Raw genomic sequence first — 23,777 nt, 5'->3', positions numbered from 1 at the left:
TTATTGCTTGCAAGCAGGTCGGCCTGGAGTCATGAGACTCAGATCAAAGCCGACCCCTAGTGCTGGTTCTTCATTACTTATATATCCTGTTACAGAGTACTGGAATCTTTCTTTAGCGCGTACGTACTTTAGGCCAACACAGTTACGAGACTTGGGACTTTCTAACTATGAGTTAGCAGGGTGGGAGAGAAACAAGTAGCGGATGCCTCTTAAGATATGGCGAGGTAAGAGAAACAAGTTAGTGGATGCCTCTTAAGATATGGCAGAGTAAGAGAAACAAGTTGCCGATGCTTCTCCAGATATGCTCTTGTGGAATGACTAAGCGTAAAAGCAAACAGTTTTCGCCCCTGCTTTTTCTACATCTTCAGTGGGCAGGTCTACATGAGATATTTATGTGATATAATATGCACCCAAGTTTATTGTTCCTGGGCATGTGTGCCCGGGGGAAGGGGTCAGTCTGCCAGCCCAGAGTTGCTCTGCCCTGGTTCACCATGCTGCAGAAGGGTTGACTGATGCACAAGGGTGCTACAGTGCAGGGCTAGCTAACAGAATAAATAACTCCACCATAGAATAGTACTTGTGTTGGGCAGTATTATCCTACAGCAGAGTTAATTCATTTCCTTCAGCATGACAGGGGCACACATGTAGACAATGATACTACTGTGGAGCTAATTAGTTAATTATTCAATTAAGCATCTCATGTAGATTCACGTGGTGTACCTCAAACTCTTCAAGCAGGTATATTGCCAGAGTAAAGAGAGTTTCCATGTTGCTGCTGTTATTCTTTAATAAACAATACTGTTTTGCAAAAGTACATAGGAGTCAATCTTAGATTATGTGCCATGTGCTCCACAAATACAGCAAGATGATGTTCCCTCCCTAACGAGTTTGCAACCTAAGTAATACATCTAGTCCAGGCCCATTCACCTCTTGACCCATCTGATGAATATTTGTGCATGCCCAAAGGTGCTATTTGGAAATTAAATTGTGGAATTGGATCGATGGCACCAGTAGAGATCCCTAGAGTGACAGCAAGCGGTAACAATGTTCATTTGCTATCGACCTGGATACAGTACCTGGGGCTGAACATATTCCAGAATTGTCACTGTATTGTTGGAGTGACCATCTGTTTCTTTGTCCTCAGAAATCAGCAGTAAGATGATATACTATAGAAGTCAACATGAGCTGAACCCTGAAGACATCATTCAAAAGCTGAACATGGCAGAGGAGATGCTGAGGGAAATCAGAAGTCGCAAGCCTTTCACTAATCAGAAGAAACTCGCTGATGATGAGGCTGATGCAACACAAAAGTGTGAGCTTTTTTTCTGTTTCTCTACCTAATTAAAAGATCCAGCATGACGAACAACTCCCCGGTAGTGATCAGGTCATAGTAACAGGCGATTCTGAACCTATATTGAGCATCCTTTCAGAACATGTTGACTTTAGCAGTTACTGGGATATTGGAGCATTCATAGCTTGAGAATATGTGCTATCATGACAAGCATAGGAAATCTGTGAACCTATAAACATTCTTCCTTTATGGCTTACTGTAAATTATTAATTTTTGCTTGGACATGAGAAAACTATGTGATTTAGCCATGACTGCTTATTTAAAAAAGACAAATAAAAAAAGCAACATGAAGGGTGGCAGTAAACTAGTATCCTACACAATAAGAACAACATCAATTTTAGATACACCTTAGATTCAGTATTACGGGGGTCTACAAACTTATACTAGTGGAATTACTGATTTCAGTGAGGCTCCCCAGCTGATAATTGGAACTACGTGGTAGGAAATCAGTGTTACAGTTATCTTACACCATTTCCAACCTAAGCTAGGTATTTTTTGGAATAAAGCAGTATGCAGTGTCAAACTCTTCCATCCAGAGAATCAAGGCATGAGTAAATGAAAGTTACACTGCATTGAAAAAAAACTGGCTATGGTGCATCTAAATCTGGTGTAGCTGTTTCATCTGTCCATTCTCAACCCATAATGAGTAACGCTAAACCATACTAATTTACTTCCAGTTTCATTCACGGGCAAATTACTGTGGATTAGGTTCATTTATCTCATGATATAAGCAGACAGATTGAACAGTTACAATGGATCATTTAACATGAATGTCCCCCTTTAAATAGTGGAACTGTCCAAGCCTTGAGAGTTAGCTGAAGCAACACATTCTAGAGAAAATAACCTAGAAAAAATACCTGAATGTCCTGTCTCTATATTTCAGATGAAATTAAAATGAAACAAGTTTTTCCTATTCAAAACAGCAGGACTAATTTTAAAAACTAGGTGCATATTCAAATGCCCCACTAGCAAATGTGATTTTATTGGCAACCTAGCTAAGGACAGCAAAGTCAGGTCATGATGTTTTCCTCATGCTGGTATATGTAAACTTCATCTGAAAGCGTGTATCTTCATCTTCATCTCCTTGGACTATCATGGAGGTAGGCTAGAAGCTTCTGCAAAGGGAGACAACAGTGGAATTCAGAAAGATTAATCAATAACCTCTGTCTCTTCCTGTAGTGCTAAGGCAAGTTGAAGAGTGGCAGGTGTTATATAATGCCACCAGATCTATGTTCCCTACTGTACTGGACCAGATCAATGACCATGACATGAAGATCTCAGACTTACAGGAGGCACTGGACCAGGCTCTTGACTATGCCATGCAAACTGAGGATATAAATGAAGAAAACACAGCCAAGTTCCAAGACTATAAGGTATGTACAGTCTGTATGTTGTTGTGTGTCTGGGCAATCTGTTTTCACTGATAAGGTCATTTTAATTTTTAGATTCTAAAAATGTGTTGTTTTGCCAATGACAGTACTAAGCTTTTCCTCTGCCTGAGACTCGTTGTTTGGTAAATTGAAGCTGTTATTCTCAGAGGCAGTGTAAATACTGGTTAACAGAACAAAATAAAATTCCATTTCCAGCTCGATATTTGGTTAAGCATGTCATCTCTATGTATGTTCCTTTATCTCTTTGTGCTTCTCAGAGAAGAACCTTACTTTATAGTTATGATTAAAGGACAATAGTTAAAGATGTAATTTGGCAGACAACAGAAAGACTTTGACTTTCTCAGTCTAGATGTGGGCTATATACCATGTACTTTTTTTTTTTATTTGTGAAGTTACAGTAAAAGGCAAATACCTTAAAGATCACAATGACATACTACATAACATATTGGCATTATTGCTCACATATATTTCAGACATCATGCAACAAAGCTAGGGGGGCTCCTTTACAGCACAGCAGAGCTATTCTAAATGCAATAATGACAGTGGGGGGGGCTGCTTCATATACAACGTGCTGAGTAAAAACATGAAAGGAGCCTATGTTTGTATAAGTAAATTGGCTTTGTATTAAGAGAAACCATGCAGTTAGCATTCTAGCCATGCTCATGGAGACTGACTTCCTGTACCTCCTCTGAAGCCTTCTTGTGTCACTTTAAGTAAAATACTTACAGGTTCATTAAGCCAAAGATAGTGACTCTCTTATGACACGGGCAATCTAAATTGTAATTAATTCTTTGCCTGATTCAATGGGATTTGAATTTAGTTCTCCCACTTCCCAGATGAGAACTCTGACCAACAAATTAAAATTATTCTTACACACTGTCTGGTTTTATTAATATTTGTAATGTTTTTATACAAAGTAGAACAACAACACAGGGAAAGACTGGTCTCCTTATAGCCTAATGATTAAGATCCTCCATAAGAAGGGGGCTGTTACTGGTTCAGTTTTACTTGAAGAAATTAAATCTAGGACTCCAACATTGTGGATTATTGGATAAATAGGACTACCTCCACACAGTAGCAATGCATAGAGGGTGCATGGGGGTGCACGTACACCCCCTGAGAGCACTGGTGCACCCCCTGACAGGCTGTGCTCATGGGCAAGGGAGTAGGGAGGAGCACCGGTGCCCCCCCCAAGCGCTGGCTGGGGAGTGAAAGTACCATGGCCACTTCTGGGAGCACCACTGCCATTTCCCGCTTGCTGAGATTGGCCACGGGGGGACCCCCCCTCCCCAGTTGCTGACTGGTCACTGGGGGGGGCACCACTCACCCATGCCTCCACTAGCCCTTTGTTGCCTTTGCTTTTGCAAAGGTACCTGGTAACATGACCATTCCATGCAAAATGATGGCTTAAATCTTTTGGTTTCAGTGAAAAAATATATATAAATAATTTGGGGCCAAATGGAATGGATGAGTGACATGAAAAACCAATTATTTGCAAAGTCCTACCCAGGAATTTGCATGGGATTTCTGTAGTGTCCTTACATGGCCAATAGGACAGCTGTGCTGTGAGCAGCCTTATGGCTTACAACACTGGTGTGCCCTTAAGCATTGTTTTGTCTCAAAACAAGCACAGAGATAGCTGCCTTCCTTTGAGCTTACCAGCAATAGCTGCCTCAGTTTCTCACCCTCTCTCTCACACATACCACGATAGCTCCTCAAAATTAAAGCTCTCAGAAAGCGCCCTTCTGTGCAGGCTGAAGATAAGGGCCAGCTAAGAGGTTTCAGGAGGATTCAAGAGGCTGCTGGGAAACAGAAAAGACCCCGAGCTGGGGGAGCAGGTGAACACTTGAAGTTAGAGAGCAGGCAAAAGGAGGAGCAGGTGCCAGCATATTTGTGTACACAGTGTATACATTTTTATCTTTGAATTTTCATTTTGTAACTGTCATATGCACTTCAGTGGGATGCAGGAGGGAGTGAGAAATCAGCTGACTGACAAAACCATGATTTATTCTTTCTTTTCCTTGTTTAATTGGCATGATTTTTAGACTCATCTTGTGACTTCTAGGTAGACCAGCTGTGAGAATTTAGGTCAATCTCATAATTTTCAAGGGGGATGATCTAGTATGAAACTGTTGGGGTTGGCAATTGTAAACACGTACAGTAATGTGGAAGGTGAGAACTAGTGCTTAATAGTTACATATAAAATTTAAGCAGCCTGGTTTTGTAAACTGTTCTACCAGAATCTTAGGATCCTCATGTACAAAGTCTCTTTTGTTCTTTTCTTCCTTTGTTTTATAATTACAGTGCAGCAGCCGAGCTGCAGCTCATCTCATATTTATGAAGGGAAGCCTGAAGTGTGCTGGATGTGGTCATAATTGTTCTCTGTTTTTAACCATTGTTTGATGTTCATGACTCTCCATAATCAAGGCAGATGCTCCACCAAAGAGACCATTCACATTGGCTTTATTGTTGTCGTGGAAAATGTATCTATCATTCCAGATAGAAATCAAAATCTTCCCCAGCTCCAACTATTCTACATGCTACTCGAAAAAGTATTCCTTTAATTTGGCTCTGAACTGCCAGTGCACTTTTCTGATAGTTCATACCCTTAACTGCTCAAATTGTATTTCCAAATTGTGTTTATTTTTCTAAATAAATAAAGGGCCTCTTACTCCCTGAGAACAGGAAATCTAAAAAATCAGAATATTAATACTGCACTTTAATAGTGCACAAAACATTTCTGAACACAGAATATTTTTTTCTCTTCAGGAGCAAGCGGAAAGAGTCAAGGAACAAACCGATGAAGTCAATAGTATTTTGCAAAGTGCCATAGATGCTTTGGATGAGTCACGACGGATCAGTTCAGAATTACGTGATATGCAAAAAGTATGTTCCTGTACATATTGCTTTAAATGCTGTACTTTGGTGTTGGGTGAGGGGGCGTATTTTGTTTTGTTTGTTTTCTGCAGGTCATAGCCGCACCCAGATGAGTGCAGACATGCAGTATGTGGAGCCTCAGATCTGTCTGTGGAGCCACACACTGCACCTGCAGTTCCCCATGCTGTTAGCAGCACATGGTGGGGGGTTTGACCCTGGGAGATTCACAGTTGCTGGCTGCAGTTTCCCCTACCCCACCCTGGGTAATCTGCCATGTGCCAGAGCATGTCTGGCATGGGCATTCCCCAGGGACAAATAGCAGTGGCACGAGATGTTTGTTTTGGCTTTTAATGAAAATAGAAACAAAAAGTAGGATTTTTGATGAAAAGAATAGAAACTTTTACTGAATAGATTTGGTTTCCATTTTTCCTGTTAAAATTAGAATGTTTTATTACCAATATGAAAAGAATCCACAAAAATTCATTTGAGATGGGGAAAAAAAAAATTGAAACCAAAATTTTGCTTTTCATTTAGATGTTATTTGAATTGGAAAATTGATGCAACAGAAAATTAACCATCTCTAAGCATACACTTCTCTGTGGTGGATAATGTAATATGGATGTGTAATCCTAACTGTGCACACAAGAGATGCTGCCAGTTTGCTTTTCTCCTTTAATTGTTAAAAGAAATACAACCAACACATTCTGGGAAAGGCATCCAGTTTCGTATCAATAGAAGACAAAGGACAACCGAGCTGTCCCCTATGATGGCCACCCTACCTCCCACCCATGCTCAGCAGCATCAGCAGCCAGGCAGAAGCTGTTGCTCAGTCCCACTCACCACTGCCAGGTCCTTCTTGGTGCAGCCACCTTGAGCCCACACCCGAGCTGCCCTCCAGTTCCTTTCCACCCCCATCATCACCGCCTCCAGACCCCTCACACACAACCTGGCTAGGAGAGCTACGATTGTCTCAGCCCCACCCCTTCCCCAGCCCAGTGCCTTTGAGATGAGGGCAAACACATGGCCCAGCACTGGGGTCTGCCTGGCATGGGGAAAGACCACACCAGGGTTTTTTTGCTTCACTGTAGCCCAGCTCACCAGGCTGGGATCTGCTCAGCAACACCCCCACCCCAGCCCCCACCTGTGAGAGGTAGGGGTAGGGGGTGGTGAACGCACTGGCCCAGCTGGGCACAGTACAGGGGGGAAGCCCCCACTGGGGAATTTTCACCCCCTCATACCATGGCCCTACCCCCTCCCCAGGCTTTGCCTGTGAGAGGTGGGGGTGGGAGGAAAACACACCACTCCAGCCAAGCACTGCCCCCCCAGCCAGGATCTGCCCAGTGCAGGGGGAAGACCCCCCCACCAAGAGCTTTTCATAAACCCACAGCCCTGTGAGCCAGGCTGGGATGGCTCAGCCCTGTCCCCTCCCTTGGAGGGGGCTGAACTGGTCCCTGCTTGGCTCACCAGGCTGCAGATTTTCATCACCCTATGCTGAACAGACCCCATCTGGGGTTGGCAGTGCTGGACTGGGCCAGTGTGTTACCCTCCCCACCTCTCACAGGCAGGGAGCTGGGGAAGGGGTGGGGCTGAACCCATGCCAGCCCAGCAAGCCAGGCTGCAAGGGAGTAAAAAACTCCCAGTGTGGGCTTCCTCCCACCCCACACCCGGCAGACCCCAGCTGGAGGTATCCAGTGCCTATATGAGCCAGTTCATTCACCCCACATATCCCTCTGTATCTCACCTCCTGCCTCTCGCAGGTGGAGGTTGGGGAGGGGGCAAGGTGGGGCTGAGCTGATTCCAGCCTGGTGACATGGGCTGCGGGGGAGTGAACAACCCACAGTGGGGGTTTTAGTCCTGCACTCAGTAGACCCTGGCTGGGAGTGTGGGGACAGGACTGGGGCTGGACCACTGCATCCCCTCATTCTGCCCCTTCCCCTCACAGGCTGGGGATGAGGCTGAACCTAAGCTAACCCCATTCACCTGGCTGCTGTGGAGGCAAAAAAGCCTCCACTTCTTGGGCTTTCCTTCTTGTCCTGGACAGACAGGAGCTGGGGGGGAGGGATTCCCTTTCCTCACCCCCCCTTCATCCTGCTAGGCTGACAGGTGCTGGCAGGGAGCAGAAGCTTTAGTGCCTTAGCTCTCTGATAGCTGAGGGAGGGGCCAGCCCTGCTCTGCTGAAGCAGACAGCACAGCCCAAGGCTGCAAAGCATTCCCGGCATAGGTGACACGTAGGGAGGACACAGGGGAGGGCACGTGCCCTCCTGGAGAGCACTGCTGCCCCCCCTTGCAGCAAGTGCTCTGGCTGGTAGGGGGCCAAGGAGAGCACTAGTGCCGCCCTTGAAATTGGCTCCACTGGCAGCACATCAGCAGCAGAAGTGCCAGTGGCAGAAGTGCTGGCACTTCTGCTGCCACCATGCCGCATTTGGTAGTGCTGGCACATCTGGGCACCGCCATGGCACTGGCGCCCTCAGCAACTGGCCGTTAGGGGACTCGCTCCCCGGGTCACTGGCTGGCCGCTGGGGGACCCCCCGACTCAGGAGGCACCAGTCGCCCATGATTCTGGGATACTGGGGGACTGTGAGTTAACTTGAATCGGGAAGCGATCTGGGACTGAAGTTCTATAAACCAGTTTAACCTAAATCACTTAAGTCAGATACTACATCCAATGAGGTTTATCTAAAATCAGTTTAGGCAACTTTGAAAGCATTTTATATGCACTGAACTTTTGTGCTGTTACAGGTTTAAACCACTTTCAGATCACTTAAACTGGTTTATGTGTAATTTCTGTCCCTACCCTAGGGATATTAGCAGGCAGCTAGGAATCACATTGTAAAAAATATGAATGCAGGCTGATCTGGTGATCTGCATAGTATTTGTGTGGCCTTATGGAAGAGCAAGCTCTCCCATCAGGGGGGCACTAGAGGGCTGCTCCTTGGGCCACCTTCTTAGGGAAGCCCATTAATTGACAGGCTGTCTTCTCCCCTGCCTGGGAAGAGGGCAGGCTGTTAAGTGGAGCTGGAAGTTACGAAAAGTAGCAGCTACCACAGACAAACAAGGAGGATTCCAGCCCTGGAAGAATGCCCTTCCCACATTAGCTGATTAGCTGGAGGAGGCACTCCCCCATGGTGGAACGCTTCTGGTTCCTGCCACAGGAGAACAGCTATACCCCTTGCATTCCTCTGGGCTGACCCAGAAGAGTGTAAGGAGAGGCAGGGAGCATTCAGCTGCTGCGACAAGTCTTCCAGAGCCCTGCTGCTGGGGCAGAGCAGCCTGCTTCAGCCCACACTCCGGGCTGACCAGAGCAAAGGCTTTTCTCCCAGAACAAGTGGGATGTCTGCATATGGCCTAAGACTTAAGACTGAACTCAATAAATGTATAGATAAACATAGAGAATAGTATTTTCCATTGGACAGTACGATTAGACAAGGAGTTCTTGGATCAACAGTCACTAGGTGTAATACAGGAGTTTGAGTATTTGCAATCAGTATGTGGCAACATGGAGGTAATTCTTCCAGTGAGGTAGATAACTGGCAATCCCATGTTTCCAGTCTTCTGCTGGTTGCCTCTGAAGGCCAGGAAAGAAAATTTCCCCTTAGGAATGCTACTGGTTTTTGTACTTTGTGTTTTTCATCTTCCACTGAAGCACTGGGACTGTCCACAGCTAAGACTGGGGGTTTTGACTAGGATATGCTTTTGTTGGTATCTAGAAAACTCACAGGTAGCCACCTAGAGTGTCTTGCTTTTCTGCTTAGGGCCATACCAGTCACCAGATTTAAGATTGGGAAGGATTTTTTACTATAGATCTGATTGACACATGGTGGAAATTTTTGCATTCTTCTGCAGCATGGAGCATGGTTGTTTTCCATCAGGATTCTGTCAGCATGTAATAACCAATTGTTTCTCTGTCATAGCAGGGGTGGGGCATTAGGAGTGCCGTGGTCTCCCCTTCTATGTTGAACTTTTTTCACAATCATTGTATTATATAGGATGTTCATAGTGTTTCACATAAGCCAGTTGTATGCAAGCATTTAAAGTAGCAATGCAGGGGAATCCTTGGGCAGGTAATTGCCTGAAAACGCAATTTACTGGACTGTATGGCTAAGAAAACTCCTTCCTATATCAGATGATTTTATGTTATTTCCTTTACACTAGCATTGTCCTTGAGTAAATGTCTCTCCCATGTACCTTTCTCAAATATATCTCCCTATATATATCTTCACTTTCCTTCTGTGGTATTTCTGATATTTTGACTTATATTGACTCTTTCCCCACTCTTCTCATTCAGTTCCACCACTTCGTTACAATCTGTATTTCACCCACTTTCATCTCTTGCCTCTTTTTTTAATTAACATAAAATGTAATACTTAAACTATATACTAATTAACATATGAAAACCACACTGTTAAGAATTGAAGGATATTTTTGTTGCTGCTTTCAGTTCTTCTTTTTCTTCTTTATTGTGTTTAGAATGCATCTGGATTCTATGCAGAAATAGATGGTGCTAAAAAGGAATTACAAGAAAAATTAGCCAATCTGTCTCAATTTGATGATAATTTGGTACAACGGGCTATGGATTATGCACAGGAGCTTCAGGAACTTGCTAATGAGTTGGACTGGTAATATTTAACTACATCAGACTGTACTGTAATGATTCAAGAGCTACCAGTGACACAGATAGGTGGAAAACATAAGCAAAAATATAGTGCCTTTATATGTACTTTCTGTTAATAAACATTATACTAATCCCTATGAAGTATTATATCTCATGAATAACCAAGTGCCTTAGGAGCTGGTCACATTTTTTTAATTTTAGAGAAAAAGAAAAAATTCAAAAAACATTTTTTTTACAATTTTCCCTTCTTTCTTGATTCATTTCTTAGTTTTTTCTTCATAGTCTCAAAATAACATGGACATTTTGACAAAAAAATAGATTGCTGTGAAATAACATGGTACTGGAAAATATAAGTGGGGCTTGCAAAAACAGCTTTTATGAATAAGATGCTTCATATTAAAAATATTCAATAGACTACAATGAAAAGTGGGTCTGTTGCAGTTTTTAGTCAATGTACTACATGTGGAATAATTCAAATACGTAGCTGTATATGTGATGTAATGTGAAATTGGTCCATTTGAATACATAAAAGATGTTCTAGGTCTTTCTCTTCTAAGGAAAGATAAAATTTAAACTTTTCTGACTTTGCTAGGAAATCATCTTTAGATGGACTTGAATTATGGCCTTATTTACAGTCATGACTTCATCGAAGAAGTATTACTATGAGACAATCCTTACAAAAAGCACTTCACCAAACTCTACCTTTAGTAATTAAATAAAATGATTTATATGCATAAATGTTTGCAAGATCAAACCTTAACTGTCATCAAATAACTAAATAAATGTTAATGGTCATTCTTGATTATATTTAAGCCCTGATTAGGAGTTGAAACTATAGAAAAAGTTATACAAAAAACTTTCATTTTCTTTACTATACAATAATACAAAGAAGACATTCAAAACTATATATTCTATGATTTTATATAATCTATAGCAAATGACTGCCAAAAAAATTAGCATGTTAGGTTTGAGATCAGCTAATTCATGCTAGTGAATTTATTTAAAGGGAAGTGCCTCACGACAAGTCAACATTTATAGATAGCCTTCAAGAGACTGCATCCCTTGAGAAAATGATTTCTCAAGCTCAAGACATTAGGAATTTAATAGAAAACAAATAGAAATATTTATAGATTGTGCAGATAGAAATCTGAGGTACTTTTTATTGAAAAGATTATCCTGCAGTGAAAATGTAATCCTTTAAAACATTTATTCTGCCTTCAAATCATTTTGGTTTTGTGGGCTTGCTTTTCTCGGCACTATTTTATTTGGTATAGTTTTGAAGTAGGTTTAGCGAGATGTTTCATAAATTTCATGACAGCACTCAATCTGAAGATGTAATAAGGCCTGATCCTGCAAATGCTTACATGGGTACTTGATTTTATTACCAAAAACAAAACATTGGACAAGACATTTTAGTGGAGTCGAACATATGTATAAGTATTTACTGGGTTGGGTAACCCTGAAAAGTCAGGATAAGGTGCTTTAAAGTTCCTTTCTGAACCAAACAAGAGCTCTGAGAGAAATCACTTCTTGCATGAACAAGGCTTGGCCATCCCTGTCTGTCCTGCTGTTTTCTGGAGTGGCTGCCTTCTTGAATTTTGATACCTTCTGTATGCAGACAGGTTTAGACCCACTGCCCAGTCCCATCCTGGAGGCCTGGTGGATTGCTTTCAATCTGCTCCCCCTCCTTTGATGGGTCTGACTTGGTAATATTGGAGTTGTATGTCCCACAGACATAGCTTTCAGTTATTGGAAAATACGAATCTTCCTACTATATCGCAATATATTCTCAGGAGAAGGACAGAGGATGATAACTTGCTCAATTATTAACTGCCACTTGAAACAGTCATTAAAAAATAGGATTTTTAAAAAGGAGTCAGTATTTGCATGCCTCTGCTGTCAGATAAGCCATTGGTAAAATTCCTATTGATACCATGGAAGCAGAGTCAGACCACAGCTGAGTGCTTTTAAAAATCCCATCCAAATCCAGTCCTGTCCCTAAATCCTGGTTTCACTGAAATCTGATTGAAGTAAGGAGGCAGACGCAGAGGTCAGAATACTGTTTGGGCCAAAGTGTTACCTATGTTTACAATTCTGTATTGTGATTTCAAAAGTAGGTAAGAGTTTGCAATTGTTTTGTGTTTTCCATTTGCTATCTTTCTCACAGGAATTTACACAACATTGATACAAATGGGTTGGTACAAAGGGCATTAAATGCTTCGAATGCCTATGAAAATATTGCTAGTTATATCATTGAAGCTGATGAAATTGCATTACTGGCATTAAACACTACACACCGGGTCAGTGATGTAAGTAATTTTCAGAATATTAACTTGTACTTTGCAGTGAGTTGGGATCTCAACATGGTATTACAGGACTTTGGAAGCAAAACCCAGTTGTTGATTATGTTTTAGTCTTAAAGCATCTTTCACACTTGTTTGAAAGAATGTGGTATTAATCCCCGTTCCCTGAATAAATTATAAACTGGTTAGTTACTAAATCCCACCCCACATACCATTTCCCCTTCCCCCCCCATAATTTCAAAAGGATACAGTGTTATTCTTTACTTCTCCTCAACTGCTGGGTAATATTTACAGGCTACCGAATTCATGGTAGAAGTGGGCTGCATGGAAGTTCCTTTAATCTTGCAGGTCCCTCTGTTGCTGATTGGCTGAGGGATCCTAGTAGCCGTGTGGCTTGCTGCTGACTGGCCAGGAGGCAAAAACAGTGCCATATCTAAAACCACAGTTTTCGCCTCCCTGCCTATCAGGAGTGAGTGGCAAGGTCCCTCTGCCAATCAGCAGTGGGGGTGGGGGGAAAGACACATGCAGGAAGCTGCAAGAGTAAAGAAGCTGCCGTACAACCCACTTCAGCCGTGAATTCAGTAGGTCTGTAGTCATATTAATAGAGGCTGTTGAATAGATGACATTTTTTACCACCAAAATGTCTATATAACATATATTTGAAGAAATAGAAAGGAATTCAGAAGCAATGAATATGGTGATATCTGTTCATCTCTAGTGTCTCAATTTAGTTAAGCTGTTTAGCAAATGATAATAATGTAAAGAAGCCAGAGGCTGGGCAGAACTTGTCTCGCATGCATACCAGGCCAGCCTCTCGCTTCTTTACTATTCATTCCATCCAGGAAGAGCACACACCAACTCCAGACCCTTCCTAAGCCTGACAAAGGGTTTTTAAATCTGAAAGCTTGCTAAGAATTTTTTTTTCCAAATATTTAAGTTGGTCTAATAAAAGGTATTAGAAAGAACCTCATCTTCTAGTATGGAGGCTTGCTCTTCTGTACTGTTTCTTTGGAGGCCATTCATGCTAAATAGTCCAGCTTCAGGATGCTGCTGCTGGGCACAGTAAGGATGCTGTTACAGGTACCTTTAAACCATTCTAAATCTGTGGCATGTTAAGTGGTGTTTTAGTTAGAACAGTTTCAGAGCAGTTGCACATTAAGGCTTGATATCATCTCTGAGCTGCACAACTGTGGCTAACCACTAGAAGGCATGATGAGCAGAGGCATGGTCAGGAGCTAGGAGGCAGGAAGACTGCCTCCCCAGACTCTGTGCTCAGACCACACTTGGCACTAAGCAGTCCTTTCCCACTTCCCCATCAAGAACACAAGAGGCAGAAGAAGGAAGCATGCCCTCCCCCAACTCTCCTGGATAGGGGAGAGCTGCCTGGATACAGGGCAAAGGCCTAGCCTATGAGAGGAGAGCTGTTTGTCTGGCCTCTTGCCCAAATGTCTGTGTGACAGGACCTGTGTCCAGGGGTGCTGTGGTGCCCCCTGGGTGAGAACATAATTCCTTCTCACTGTGACCCCTCCGGATGCCATTCCTTATTGTTCGACTGCCATGCTTTGATGTTGTTCCCAAAAAAGGTTGGGAGGCTGCTCCAGGGAGTCCAGAGAGAGTCTAGTCCTAGTTCAATTTGCCTTCAACCAATCCACTGTGGCCCTCCCAGCCCTACTGATGCCCTAAGAAACCAAGTGCCTTAAGGACTGTGTTTATGGCCTCTGTCTGCCCCCATAGCCATACCCTTGCCTCGCAAATATTACAGGTAATCACATAGGCAACACAGAGGAGGGCATGGGGAGGCATATTCCCCCCACCCAGAGTGGCTGCTGACGCCGCTGCCAGCTTCTGTGGGCAGTTCCAATTGCCACTGCTGATGCTACTGTCAGCTTTTGCACCCACTCACCACTCCCCTGTGCTTCTGGCCCCGGTGGCCCTCCTTGGGCTCTGGCCTTGGCCATCAACCTCAACCTGTCTCTATTGCCTTTCCTGGTTCAGGCTTTGGCCCTCTCAGCTCCTGCCTACCTGTGTCTTGTGCCCCAGACCCCTGGCAGGGCCCCAAATCCCAAATGCCCCTTGGACATCCCTGTGCCTCCTCTTTGCTCTTTACAACCACAACTGGTCCAAGGCAAGTGATAACTTTAAAATAAAACTTCCCCCATCCACTTGGGGTAAAACAAATATTTGATCAGCCATCCCTCCACAGGCTCTCTCCTCTGTGTCTTCAACACATTTTGCACCTGCTAGGCTCTCTCAAGCCACCCTCCCTCCTGAGAGCTCCATCCCTTGTAAGGAACTGGCCCTTCTCCCCTGCCTTTTTCCAGGTGCTGACTTTTAAGTGCCTTGGAGTGCTTCCTTTTAGATCACGTGACTGTCTAACCCTGGCATAGATGTTCCTCTTTAGGTCTGATCAGCAGATTTCTCCTCCTGATTGCAGCTTAGCATTGTTCCAGCTGCCTGTTGATCTCTACAGCCCAGCTAACCAGCTGTGGTTTTCCCTGTCTAGTGACAGAAGCCTTTGATTTCCTGTTAAAGACTGGTTCAGGTCTCCTGGGGTTTTTAGAGACAGTAGCATGGTGCAATGTGGGATGAGCTCATACCCACTGGGGGAGAAGGAGGGTGTTGGCTTGATGCCAGTGTCCCCCCCTTGGATAGTAGAGCTTGGGAGGATGGAAAATTTGTTAGGGTAAAGGGGCTTGGAGCTGCACATCCTGGGATGCTAGATGACTACAAATTGATCACTTTATCTCCATGGACCATCTTACACTAGGTAGAATGGTTCAAAGATAACCCTTATGCAAAGTGGCTTAACTTTAAGACACTTAGGCTACATCCAGACAAGCATGGCCATGCAGTATACGGCATCACAGACACTTCTGTGGTGCCACATACCACATGTTCAGCTGTTCTCTGCCCTGCAAGGGAGCAGTGCAGGGGTTTTGAGCCCTAGATAGCCAAGCAGTGTGTGCTACTCAAAACCAGAACCTGGCCAGCTGGTCACACTCTGGCTGCCAGCCAGGTTTTGCATGACAGGATCACTGCTGCTGCAGCCTCAGGAGGCCTCCAGGACCCCAAGTAAGGCTGATGGGGTCAACACAGTGCTGGCCTCAGCCTCCCCTACCTCACCCAAGGCAACCTAACACATACCAGAAGGCATGTGGCACAAGCATTCCCCAAGGACAAACAAGGTGCAGGGCTGCTAGTTGTCCCTTGGGAACCAAGGTGTGGATGTGGCCTTAGAGGGTGCTTAGCACAGTTTATCACACTTCAATGTGTGGGGACTTCTGTTTTAAGAGCCTTTAGAATGGTTTAAAGGTAATTTGTAACACCACTCTAAGTTTACCATATTGACATGTCCCTAGGCACCTTCTATTTAACCTATAGTTTGCTCCTTTCTGAGTCTGCTGGTGGGGAGCTGAGGATGGCGGCCTCTTTTTTTTGAAGGATAGGCTCTGAATAGCACACCTGCTTGTTAAGGTTATATTTGAATTGCCTAATATAGATGACATTTGTACTATTCTTCAAGCTAATTGTTCAGTTGACCTGTCTGGAGCAAACATGGTTTTTTAAATCTCAATTAAAATCTACAGAAAATTTGCTTTTCAGTGCAGAGAACATTTTTTTCATTTAGTTACCAACATTTTACTTTAGCAGAGAAAATGAAGTTACAATGATTCTATAGTTTGTGCCTACACGAAATACAATGTCATCCAGAAATGCAACCATAGAAAGAGAGACATTTCATCTAGCCTGACTCTAACTCTTTTTTTTAAATGAATCTGCAGGCTGTAGTTGGAATTGACACTCAGATCATCTACCATAAAGATGAAAGCGAAAGGCTTCTCAGTCAAGTCAAGAAACTACAAGAAACAGCCAATGCTAGTAAATATACATTATTTTCCTATTAGTTTTGCTGCTTTTCAGTACTATAATAGTTCTGCATATAAAAATGGATTTCAGAAGCACATCATTAAGGAGGAAATGCTGTTTTGACAGAACAGTGTATTGATCAAATAGAGAATCCAATGTGTCAGAAGAGGCAAATACATAGTTTAAGTAGCTAACAGGGTGCCAAGCTGCCAAAAAATTTCTTTTATTTACAATGAGAACATTATAGTACTACTGAAAAATCAGTCACCTGATTCTGCAATTATTTATTCATCTGGAAAACTTTACTCATGTGAATAGATTCTCTGAGTTCAGCATATAAATTTATTAATGCTTGCAGGATTTTGACCCTACAAATCTTGTAGGAATAAAATAAGATTTAAAGGATCAATGGGAATTACTGCTTATATATTTCAAGATGTCATGCTATCCATAAAAGCTTGCCTTGAAGGTAATCCTGCAATACATTAGTAGCTGTTAAAGGCAGCTTTTGATCACAGAGCTCTTTTTTAGAGGTGACCTTTGATGTGGACTGAAGAACATCTTACAGTTTCTTCTGAAAGAGCTCTGCCCAGTGAACAGTGGACATCAGCTGCAAGATTGCTTGACAATTTAGATTGCCTGAAGGCAACATTGCTAGAAGGTATTATATTAAAACAGGCCATGAAAAGCACTGTAGTATCTAGTATAGACCATACAATGTAACTTTTCAGTATAGAAAAACTTTTAACTATTTTTAAGCACTCTTTAAAACCATAGAGGCCAACTCTTTCTTCTGTTTTTTCCTTGCAGATAATGATTTAACTGTTGCAGACACAGCCTGGCATGTTAATGAAACTCTAGCTAGGAAGAATGACCTGAAAAGCCGCCTGATGAAAGCCATTAAGCAAATCCAATCAACAGAGCAAGGTTAAAGAAATACACCAAACATTATCTTTTCCGACTATTGAATTTAGACTAGAAACCCACACTGCAGTTTGGAGGCAGCTGACAAACTTTAAAATAAGGCTTTTTGAAACAAATCTGACTTTAATCCATTCAAAATATGGAAAATTTCTTGGAATGTTTGTGAAAACAGAAAATCAACTTAAATTGTTCTGAAAAGCACTCTCCCTCTGAAGCGTATGTTCTTGACATATTTGGGCACATAAACACATTAACAATTGCTCCCAAAATTTCTCATTCATCAAAATTCAACCAAAATTTTTCCACCTCAGTGATTTAATCAAAACCAGAAAAATGCTCACAAGGCAAAGCTGAGCAGTTTTTACCTCTTCAACCTGCAAATAAGATGATATACCAATATAAAAGAGGATATGGTGAGAAATGTATTTACCATATTTACTCAAATGAAAGACAGTGTTTTTGACCATTTAACATGGGGAGGAAAGCCCCACACCTTAGAATCGAGTATGAGGTGGCAGGGAGAAGTGGGGGCACGCAGCTGCTGTGGATCCAGCTCCAACCCAACCCCAGGTCAGGACCATAGACACAGCTGCTGCCTTACTCCTTCTACCTTTGCACCCCCTTGCCTCCCTTGCAGCCTTGGGGTCCTGCCACACCCAGTCTCTCCCATGCACTGCTTCTCCCTACCTCCTGCCCTGCTTATTGGGCTAGGCTGGAGCCATGCTCTGTGCCCCAGGCTGCAATGGGGATGGAGCCTGCTGAGGACCTAGGGCTCAGAGCAGGAGAAGCAGCATGGAGAGGGAAGGAGGGGAGAGGATGGAAAGGGTGGTGGGGAACTTAGGCTATGAGGGTTAGGCATAAGGGGGCTAAGTGGGCATCAGAAAACAAACTGCATGCTTCCCTCACTGCCTCCACACTATTTGCCCCCTACCACCTGTCCCTTACTGCTCCCGCTGCTTCTTCCATTACCTACCCCCTTGCTGCTTCTCCCACCATACCCCTCACCTGCCCCCACTGTCTGTCCCCCAGCTACCTGCCCCATTACTGCCCCCTTCATCAATTTTCCCCACCACCACCTGCAGTAGTGAGGAGACACATTTAAGACAGTCCCCCAATAATTAGATTTTATACATGGAAAATTATACTAAATGTATACATTTTCCATATATAGAATCTAATTATTGAGGATTGTCTTAAATTCAAGTTCATCTTAGATTTGGGGAAGTACAGTAATTCCTAGGAAGTCATTCTGTTTAAAATAAATAAGAATATGAAAACGCCCTTTTATACTGAAAGTGGAGAAACTCATTACACTGCACTTTCCACTGAATGATGAGATAATTTATTTTGCCATCTGAAGACACCTCAATTTGCTTTGCCCCTCAGGTTATTAAAAACTGCTCTCTGCCACATTATTCTTGACATTAATGCATACTGAATAATCCATGCATTTGCAGACCCCCTGCACTGTTGGCTAAAACCTAATTTAAGTGTATATAATGCTTGACAGGTAGAATATTTTGGGAGTTAGCCATTAGTTTGTGATTGACTAGGTATCACCTTAGTTCTTCAAATATAGAGAGGCCACAGAGGATCTATCAAGTATTCAACAAGTCCTGAAAGTCAAGTGAAGAAGGTCAAAATTGCTTTAATTGAAACTTCATTTTTAAGGGAAAAAAGGGGGAACTTTTTCTGATCAGGACATTCTCATGTTGACATTGTTGAAATGTTGGGCATTTTCATAAAATAATGAAGAAAACTTTTAAAAGATGAGTTGTCAAAAATAACACACTTTTCCATCTTGTTTTTCCCCTATAAAAAGTTTACAGTTTTTCTTCCAGAAACTGTATGGATTACAAAATACATGTTTATCATCTCTGGTCCAAGGTACCTGGACACACCATCCATTCCCAAAACAGTGAAAAGATTTGATTATAACACTCAAGAATTATAAGCTAAGAAGTAGTCATCATTAAAATAGCAACAGACAATGGGAGGTCTTGATCATTCCCTGTGGTATCTGAAAAAAAAAAACAATGGTTTTCTTTTGTCCTCAGTCTCTACACAAGATGCTTAACTGCACAGTTGTGTAGTTTACTGCAAAGTAAGCATCTGCAGCTATGTGTTGACATGCTTACTATGCATAAACCTCGCTAATCACAAGTAAAATTGCTACCTGCAGATGCAAGTAGCAAATTTACTTTTGATTAGTAACTGTGCAGTAGTGCTTGTGTAGACTCCTGACTGGGAGCAAATCTACTCCTGTCAGCTGTCCACCGGGGGTGGGAAATTGCTTCCTGCCCCTAGAAGCTGCCTGCTGCTGGGGCAGGCTCTGCCACCAGAACCCCACACAAGGACTATGTCTCCCTGCCCCGGCAGCAGGGAGCTCCAATTCCCTGCTCCAAGATGGCAATCAGGGAGGGGAGGCTGGGAGAAACTTGTGACTTTGCAACCACGGAACTGGCACTGAGAGATAAGGATCTCCCAGAACAAGTCCTGAGGTCATAGAGCTGGCGCTGGGAACTAAGGATCTCCCAGCTCTGGCCCCAGAGTGTGGAGCTGGGACTGGGAGCTCTCTGCTGGGAGGGGCTGGGGAGCATGTTCCTCACTCAACTCCACAGGTGGGGAACAGGCTGAGGAGCTCATTCCCTAACTTGTTCCCCATCCAGCTCTGAATTCACAGAGCTGACCAGGGAACAAGCTCCCCAGCCTGTTCCCTGCACAGCTCTGTGCTCATGGATCTGAGCAGGGATCAAGCTCCGCAGCTTGTTCCCCAGCCTGTTCCCCACCAGCTCCCTACTCACTGAGCTGAGCAGAGCACAAGCTCCCCTGTCTCCACCCTGCACACAGGGCAGCGACTAGGAACTGTCCTGGTCAGGGGCAGGTCCCAACCCCATGCCCTGAATGGGTGATCGAGGCCCACGGCTTGGAAAGAGCTGCAGGAGTGGGGTAGGTCCCCTGCCCCAATCTGCCTGTAGGGCAGCTAGCAGCAAGCTAGCTGCTAGCTAGCTGCCCCATAGACAGATCGAGGCAGGGGACTCAGGCTTGCCCCTTCCCTGCAGCTCTTTCCAAGTCCCCTGCCCCTGTTTGGGAAGCGAGGACCAGGAGATCCTTGCTGGCAGGACAGGGGGATATTGTCCCTGCCCTGGCAGCAGACAGCCCCTGGGAGCAGGGTGTAAAGTCCAGCCCCGGCCAGGAGACAGCTGTCTCCTGGTCTGGTGCTCCCTGTCAGCCCCTAAGCTAGCACACAGGGCAGCTCTCCCTGGTGGCAGAAAGGACCCATTGCAGGGTCCCAGGAAGTGGGAGCAGTTTGCTGCCATTAGGGAATAGCCCCCACCCCTCCCCAGGAGTGTTTGCTTGCAAGTAGTTTGTTTGCAAGTAAACTAATCCTGGATCAAATGCATGTGTATGCATGCCCAGTGTGAAACAGCTCCAGCACTATTTAAGCGTAACTCTTACTAATCTTGTTTTCCCTTTCTGAGGCATTAATTATAGGTACTATACTTCTCTAATTGGGTTTATTATTACTTTTTCTCTCTTACGTAGGGGATGCTAGACAGCACTTGGACCAAGCTAAACTTATGGCTGATGAAGCATCACATACTGCCACAGCAGTAACCGAAGCTACAAACCCAATGGCTAATAATTTGAAGAAATGGTCTCAGGATCTTCAAAACTTTGAACATGATGCAGCTGCATATGACAGTGCTGTGAACTCAGCTGGGGATGCAGGTAACATTCTGTATTATGGTACATCAGTAAGTTTTAGTGTTACTTGATGCTAGTACTGCAAGTGTTCATCATGTGGTGTAGGTAGATCAATGATTGTATCCACTGCATATAGCAGAAGTCTTCTCTATCATTTTAGAACATAATTTTAATGACCAGTTAATCATAGAATCATAGACAATTAGGATTGGAAGGGACTGCAGGAAGTCATCTAATCTAGCTCCTCAGCTCAAAGTAGGACCATCCCCAACTAACTCGTGCTTACTTGAAAAAGAGACTTGATAATTCCTTGACAGTGTTGAGTGGATGGGCATTTTCAAGAGTAACTTTGGGCATGTCCACATTGCCTGTATGAAGAGCCAAGTGCCACCATTGAGAAGCATGCCCCACACACCACTTTAAGTACTGTACTTGTTTAGTGTGATCCTCAGTGCACTCTTATAACATGTTCATGACTGAGGGCCTGAGTGTAGCTCTGGCCACATCCTCAGGGCTACACTAAACCAGTCACATGGCCTGATTTTCACGCCTTCTTTCACACTGAGTGGGAGTGATTAGGTGGGGTTTACTTCTCAGCAGCATTCTCAAGCTTGCAAGAGAGGCAATGCAGACATGCCTTTAAGCGTTTACAATATGCCTAAACTGCATCCCTGGGATTCATAGAGAGGACCACATTTGATCCATGTCACTGTCCTTGTATATGCCAAACTCTGAAATGCAGTGGTAAGGCTGTCCTGGGGACACCCTCCATGCACAGTCAAGCACACCAAGGGGAAGATTCAGGACAGGGTGCAGTTGCACCCCTGTTTGATTCTTGCTCCATCCAAACTTTAAAACAAACTACCTGGCAGTGGCAGCAGCATTTCTATCCAGGCATCAGTGAGGTAGTCAGCTGAGTTCATGACTCATTGTAATCTATCTGAACTCTGCTAATCTCTCTTTATGGCAGGCCCTCTCTCCTTTTTAAAGGTCTTGAAGTTTCACTATTCAAACTATTCTTTCTTCTGAAATTTTGCAGTTTGGTAGCCATTCCGGGTAATGTCTGTCTTCTATTTCACACCTATGTAGACTGTTTTTAGCTCTAGATGAAAAAATTAACCTAGGTGTGTTAATACTAACTCAGGTATATGCATGACTGACAGCAAAGTACTGAAGGCATGAAGATACTCAAGAAGGCTAAATTTAATTTTACAAATAAGAGATGTTCATTTAACTATAATGACTACAGGAACACTGTTTTTTAGTATTTTTGCCTTATTTCGTTGTGTTTTTTAAACTTAATATATAGTCTGTCAAATTAGCGTGAATTCCTATAAAGTTATATTGGTTTTTGCTTTGATCTTTAACTAATATAGTGCTAGGTCCCTGTCATATTAGTAAAATTTCTAATTTCTGTTTAACTGGAGAAACATGCATTGTTGTTGTTGTTGTGTGTCTGTGTATCTCTCTATATATCTACTTTGGTTAGTCTATAAGGTGAAAATTGACCTGCTTCTGTATATGATGATGTGCCATACCATCTCTACTCCACTTTTTAAAATACTTGATCTGCTCACAAACATAGAGCTTAGTAAGAAAGAAGAGTCCAATAGATCTCAAGAGCAGGGGGTGCATGTGGAGTGGTTTTACTATTTCATTTCCATTTTTGGCACATGAGAGTAGAAATGGAAAGACAGAGCATGTTTGACGGCTATCTTCCATGGGCATGCCAGGGGTATGCAGTGCAGATACACCCTTGGGAGCTTCAGTCTTATTGAAAGTCAAGGGACCATAGGCTTGTAAGTGCTTAAGTCATTTTTGAAAATAGGATGAAGGCCTTTTGAACATTTTATACTTCTTCCTAAATACATCTTGCTATTTTGTTACCTTGTTATCTGTAACATCTATAGGCCAACAGAAAACATGGCCCCATTGTGCTGCATATTAGAGGAGGAACATCCCACAGCCTGAAGAGCTTAGAGTCTAAGTAAGCAAAAGAACAAAGACAAGGGAAAAGACTTATATAAGACAATAATCAATGGATTGGCCTGCAAATATCACATTAGTTTCATAATTTGGATGAAAAGGGGGAGAGACGTTTTTGTAGGAGAGGATCAGTTCAACAGAAAGACAAAGGAAAAAGCAGAGATAGGCCCTGGAATGGAGGGAGTTCAAGGTGATAGAGAAAGGGAAGCATGTAAGTGAGGCTAAAACAGAGAGGCTGGGAGAAGAAGAGGGAGAGGAAGAGTAAAAGAAATAACCAGTCAGTATCAAGGAGAAAATATCTGGAATAAAAACTATAGAATGCAGCCTCATGACTTCAGTGGTGTCTTGCAGCTGTTTCTCCTTTAGTGGTGTGGAAGAAATCAAACTTTGCATTGTGGTTGAATCAGAACCGACAGAGCCAGCTTTTCTTTGTTTAGGACTATGCTGTGATCACAGGGACAATTTCATACAGCAAGGGGAATCACTCACTCGTCTGTTTCAAAGGAATCCTTCCCCACTCTAAGTTTCCAAGCATTTTTATACTTAAGACAGATAAAGAGAAAAAAAAAAGTACGACCTTGAAGAAACTAAAACAAGTTTACTTAATTGGACCTCTGTGCACAGAGTAATAAGACATGCAGGATTTTTTTTTTTTTAATCTCAAAACATATAACTGAAATAAGCAGTATCAGCACTTCTGGTCTCTGTCTGTTTTTCTAGTCAGGGAGGCCAGAAGCCTGACTAAATTCACTCCTACA

The 23,777-nt window shown here is 43.2% G+C and overlaps 1 protein-coding gene across 1 annotated transcript in view; it reads left to right on the top strand.

Annotated features, from left to right (window-relative positions):
* Nucleotides 1-23,777, top strand: part of LAMA4 (laminin subunit alpha 4) — a 172,598-nt gene that overhangs the window by 93,989 nt on the left and 54,832 nt on the right. Inside the window, exons 10-17 of the mRNA XM_019537929.1 lie at nt 1,145-1,312; nt 2,531-2,724; nt 5,512-5,628; nt 10,087-10,235; nt 12,399-12,540; nt 16,317-16,413; nt 17,212-17,328; nt 20,872-21,057. Coding sequence (XP_019393474.1) covers nt 1,145-1,312; nt 2,531-2,724; nt 5,512-5,628; nt 10,087-10,235; nt 12,399-12,540; nt 16,317-16,413; nt 17,212-17,328; nt 20,872-21,057 — 1,170 coding nt within the window. The remainder of the gene's footprint in view (nt 1-1,144; nt 1,313-2,530; nt 2,725-5,511; nt 5,629-10,086; nt 10,236-12,398; nt 12,541-16,316; nt 16,414-17,211; nt 17,329-20,871; nt 21,058-23,777) is intronic.

Source organism: Crocodylus porosus, unplaced genomic scaffold (assembly GCF_001723895.1).
Source record: "Crocodylus porosus isolate Cpor-Errol unplaced genomic scaffold, CroPor_comp1, whole genome shotgun sequence".
Lineage (NCBI taxonomy): Eukaryota > Metazoa > Chordata > Crocodylia > Crocodylidae > Crocodylus > Crocodylus porosus.
The sequence above is the reverse complement of the archived record's forward strand: the minus strand, read 5'-3'. Positions and strand labels throughout refer to the sequence as shown.